This window comes from Setaria italica, chromosome VIII (assembly GCF_000263155.2).
Source record: "Setaria italica strain Yugu1 chromosome VIII, Setaria_italica_v2.0, whole genome shotgun sequence".
Classification (NCBI taxonomy): domain Eukaryota; kingdom Viridiplantae; phylum Streptophyta; class Magnoliopsida; order Poales; family Poaceae; genus Setaria; species Setaria italica.
In genome coordinates this window covers 23,425,901-23,431,343 of record NC_028457.1, presented here as the reverse complement: position 1 = coordinate 23,431,343, position 5,443 = coordinate 23,425,901, and the positions used below count along the sequence as shown (strand labels likewise).

Genomic DNA, 5,443 nt, shown 5'->3' with positions numbered 1-5,443 from the left:
ACGAAGACCAACTCTCTCTCCCTCCATTGGAAGTGATCTTCTCTTCTCCCTTTTCTCATTCGCGTCCTGTTACCTCACCAACTTTTCATTTGGGTGCGGCAGGCAACCTCTCCCTGGTTTAGCCGAGGCGGACGGGGGATTCCCTTTTCTAGCGTAAATTATCCATCATTAGCAAATGTTTACTGTAGCAACACATTGTCAAATCATGAACTAATTAGGCTTAATAGATTCGTCTCGCCGTTTAGCCTCCACCTATGTAATGGGTTTTGTAAATAGTCTACATTTAATACTTTTAATAGTACCTAAACATTCGATATGACGGGTGCTAAAAAAATAAGCTAGGGAACCAAACGCGAGCAGCTACTGTGATGCTATTGTCAGACTATAAATCCTATCAATCACTCTGGTACAAATATTCTATCCATGTGTGTCAGGTTTGTCCTGTTTGATGATAGTCCTGTTTGTTTTCAGCTTGGCCCTTGTTCACTTGGCCAAATTGGGAGGTGCCAAATTACTGTAGCAACACTGTAGCGTTTCGTTTGTATTTGTGAATTATTGTGCAAACATTGACTAATTAGGCTCAAAAGATTCATCTCGCAAAGTACAACAAAACTGTGCAATTAGTTTTTAATTTCATCTACATTTAGTACTCCATACATGTACCGCAAGTTTGATGTGATGGGGAATCTTCTTTTTGCATAGTGTTAAAGTTGGGAGTTGGGAGTAAAGTGAACAAGGGCTTGTTTTCAACTCTGACTTGCTGCTTGTGCAAAGGTTTGGTCAGGTTGTGCTCAGGTTGGTTGTACTCAGGTTTGGTCAGGTTTCCGTGATGTGGAGATTTGAGTAACAGGTTTGTATACTACTGTTGTAATCCAGCTGAGTTCCGGTGAGTGTAGATGATACAAAACAACTATCTTCTGAAGCTGAAGCAAACCATAAAAATTTAGTTTCCACATCCTGCGTGAAAAGGAGGTGGGCAGCTCAACTAACAGGCCCAGTTATGATAGTGTCATCTATTTTGAAATATTAGGGATAGTTATTGACGTTTTGTTGTAGATGGATATATTTTAGAAAAGAGAATTTTAGAATAACCCAATGCATCAATTTTTTTGGAAGAATTTTTTTGGAAAACTCCATTTGATATAAAAAAAGGAAAACAGTCCCTAAAAGCACGGCTGAAAAGTAACCCAACCTGGGTTATCCGAAAGCGTAACGTCAGAAACTACGACACCCCACTGCCGTACCCATGCTCCCGGATCCGGCTGATCCCGTGTTCACCTGTTCCAGCTGTGCTTCGTCACCTCTGACCACATCCCAGCCGTCTACCCGCCATCCGACGCTACACCCCTGCGCCGACCCCACCCACCCTGCCGCAGCGGATCCCGCCGCGCCGCACCTAATCCACTCCGCCACAGCCCCCCTGCCGCCCCTGGCATAAAAAACCCGGTGGGCCCCACACGAGCGCTTGGGGCAGAGCAGCAGAGGTCGCTTAAAACCCAAGCAAGCCAACCAACCACGGAATTATTCCATTTTCCGAACACCAAAAAAGTAAAAACAAACAAATCAAAAACCGAGGAAGCCTCGCGAAGGAGGAGGAAAGCGATGGGGAAGGGCAAGGTGCATCCGTCGCCGTCGCTGCCGCCGCCGGCGGCGGGAGGAGGAGGGGAGGTGACGGCGGAGGCGGTGCTGATGCGGCTGCTCCCGGCGGCGGTGCTGGCGGCCGCGGCGCCGCTCGGGGCCGAGGGGAAGGAGGTGCTGGCGTACCTGGTGCTGGCCTCGCTGCGGTCCTCAGCGCTGCCCGCGCCGCCCGCGACGCCGGCTCGCGGCGAGGCGGGGCACCGGCCGGAGCTCGGGTGCGGATGCTTCGGGTGCTACACGGCCTACTGGTCCCGCTGGGATGGGTCCCCGGAGGGTGACCGCGAGGCCATCCACCGCGCCATCGAGGCCTTCGAGGAGCACCTGGCGAAAGAGGAGAAAGAGGGCGCCGGCGGCGGCAAGGGGGGAGGCGGGGCTCGCCGCGGCCGTAAGAAGCGCGCCGCCAAGGAGGCCGCCGCTGCCAAGGACGCCGCCAAGGAGAAGGCCAGCAAGGGGAAGGGGAAGGGCAAGAGCAAGGAGGTCGCCGTCGACCCCCTACCCCTCCCGCCGGCGGCGGCTTCCCCTGCTCCGGAGGAGGCCCCGAAGGTGGAGGACGGCGCGGAGTACCTCACCGCGGAGGAGGAGAAGGAGCATGAGCCGGAGGATGCCGCCGCCGGCGAGGAGGAGAAGCGGCGGCGCGGTTGGGGCGGCGTGCTGAACTGGAGGTCCTGGGGCCTGTGGGGGTCCCACTAGTCAGTGAACGGCTTGCTCCCCGGTTGGTGCCCCCTCCTCTCTAGCCTCTGCTGCTCAGTTAGGTTTGTTCGTTGGTGCCTTAGTTGTTGGGGGAGATTTTGATCCCCTTTCTTTTTTTCATCTTCTGGTAAATTGGGGGTTTAGCAAGCAGCTGAAATCAGGTTGGTTAGGAATGTTTAATACTACTACTACACTACTACTACGCGCTTAGCATGTCAGATTAGCATCGACACTCTCATACGCCCAGCCAGCAGTACCATGATAATAATGGCAATGTGTTCATCAGTTTGGTGTGGTCGATCATGTTTGTTTCTGTAGGTGGTGGTTGTTGGTGTACATATTTAGTACGCAGGTAACAGGTTTGTGGAATTAGTAGTGTGTGGTTGATGTAATCAATCGCTGTAAATTAATGGTAGCAAATCAGTACTTACTATATATGTGCAGTGCAGATGGTTTGTGAATGCTAGGACTTTTCAGTTGGTGCAAATGATTTGAGTCGCCTAGGGCTTTGACTCTAAAGTCTGAAGGGCGAATTTGCCGCTCTGATTTGACCTAGTGCAAAGCTTGTTGCTTTATAAAACCTGTGAATTCTGGGGAGCCCTGTTTTGTGGGAATTTGTATTAGCGTGGTGGTACGATGCATCTCTGAATTATTTTGCCAGTTCTATAGGGAAAAAATGGTGTAATATAAATGCAAAATGATTTGAATGGCTAGGACTTGCTCAGTTGGTGCAAATGGTTTGAGTCAGCTGGGGCGTTGACTCTGGTGTTTGAATTAGCTAGCCGCCCTGACTTGACCTAGTGCGTGAGCTTCTTGCTTAGTGAAACCTGAACTGAAGAGCCCTGTTCCATCTATAACTTGATGCAGTTGGTGGGGATTTGATGTCAATTCTTGGTGGTGGAGTATATGTCGAATCTTGAAGTGTTTTTCTTTCTTTGAGATGGAATCTGGGGACGGGAGGCTTTTGTTAACATGGACAGTGTAACTGCACCCAACCCTTTGAGTTTGATGTGATGGCTATCCGTTTGCTGATCCGGATTGTTGGGCAGTTCGGATTGGGGAGAGAAATGTGGCCATGGAAAATGGCAGAAATGAGCCCGGCCTGCCGGCTATGCGATGTACACGATCGATGATTCTGATGCGTATACGTGATACGTCAGCATCGTAAGGTACAAGAGCGGTCTCGTGGTTCCTGGCCGGTTTGGCTCTGACCGTTCGTGTGCTCCTGGACGGGGAGAATCTGTGCTCTTTTCCGGCCTTCCCTTCTTTTTTTTCTTGACCTGCCGTGGCATCATCTGTGATGTGCCATGCAAGGTTGCATTTGCCACCTCGGCGAGTCCTACCGGCCAGCACAGCCGAACGCGGGTTTCCTTCTCCGTGTGGTCATCGGCGAAGAACAAGAACCCCCTGTCCGTCTACAGCCGTCGCAGCTACAAATTTCGAACGTGTACCGTGTACGTACGGACGACCTAATACCCGTTCGTGATAGCCATGCTCTTTGTGTGTGGAAATTCCACTTGCTGCCAGCTGAGCCGGCGCTCGTCCATTGCGCTTTGGTCAGCGGCGGCCTGCACGCCTTTCCTGTACGATGGAGACGAAACCTCTGCTCCGACCCGTTCCGGAGATAGGGGAAATGAACTGCTAGATCTGAAGAAAAAAAAATACTTCCTTGATCAAGTATAGTCTTATAGATGGAATCTTGAGACCGTATTTTTCATTCCCTTTGGAGCTGGAATACCGCCCAATTTGAACTTGAACTCGAATCAAGTGAATTGACGATCATACCAATAGGATGAGAGCTAACACTTACTCGCCTTGCGACGTGCCTAGTGACAACACACACCCAGAGGTACAAGATTCCATGCAATTCAACATAACACGACACAAATCTGGTAGTCCTGGTAGGTGTTTCACAATCATGCCCAAGATCGAGCAACACCAAATGTACAAATCGCACATCACCACATGAACCACAAAGAGCAATTTTGAGCATTACACAAGTTTAACAATTAAGATTACGAGTTCGTGACATACATAGTTCAAATCTGAAATTTAAATAAATGAGCTCCAAAATACAAGTCTTGGACTCGTAACAACAACAACGTGAGATTAAATATTAAGGTTCAAGTTTACCCAACACCTAACTCATGAAAAGAGCACAACTATATAGTGAATACGTTAGATAAACGCAAAAGAACGATGGTGTCGTTGCACCAAGAACACTACCGAAGCAACAAGGACCGCTCTAGTCATTCATCACCCACTCTCGGGACGGTGGGGTAAAAGTGACCAAACACGGCCTCCGATTCACGTGCAACTTTAGTGTTCGATAGTAACATGAGTACAAAAGGTACTCGCAAGTCTTACGCAAATATATAACAAGGAGCATGCAAAGGGATAAACAAGGAGTAAGGCTTCAAGGTTAAGTAAATTTGCAGACCTTACGGCTTGCACACCTGACCAAAGGTGCGCGAGGGAGTACTCATGCCAACCCTTTCCAAACCGCCCCAAACTATGAGTGTAACACACCTAGCTTGTGTGGAGGATGACCTAGCTCCACCGGAGACACCCCTAGACTCCTCTACATAGTCCGAGGACCACATATCTAGGGACATGCCTCGTAGAGCGACACAAGTGAGGTATTAGGCTTATTCATCCCATTCTCTGTGGTAGCATAAAAAAGGTGCTCAAACCAACGTCAACAACAGACGGTCCTTAATCGACTCAAGCGGTCTATGTTACCGAGACTCCATTCTCATGACCCTACACACTGCTCAAATCTTGTATCCAATTAACCATCATGTTCATTTATTTAACAACATTAGAGAACCATACTAGAATCGGTGTTGATTAAACTATAACCATCCCCTTACTAAAGTGACCATTCTATGTCTAAGCATAGCTAAGCAATTAACAAGATTAATTTAACTTTACCCATACTACTCGAGCGACAAGGCATATGATAACAAAGCAAGGGAGGCCATAATAACAAGGACATAGGTTCTAATAATGCAATAAGATAGATAACCCACATGCAACCCATAGCGATACATAGTAACAATTTAACTTTGAAAAGTAGGATAAGTATGCAGAGATGCTTGCCTTGGGTTTCCTC

The 5,443-nt window shown here is 48.7% G+C and overlaps 1 protein-coding gene across 1 annotated transcript; it reads left to right on the top strand.

The window, feature by feature from the left end:
• The first annotated feature begins 1,508 nt into the window (after window positions 1-1,508).
• Window positions 1,509-2,794, top strand: LOC101783599. The gene has a single exon (XM_004979232.3). It carries the CDS (start codon window positions 1,603-1,605, stop codon window positions 2,326-2,328), a length of 726 nt encoding a protein of 241 aa, XP_004979289.1. The 5' UTR covers window positions 1,509-1,602; the 3' UTR covers window positions 2,329-2,794.
• Window positions 2,795-5,443: the final 2,649 nt, after the last annotated feature.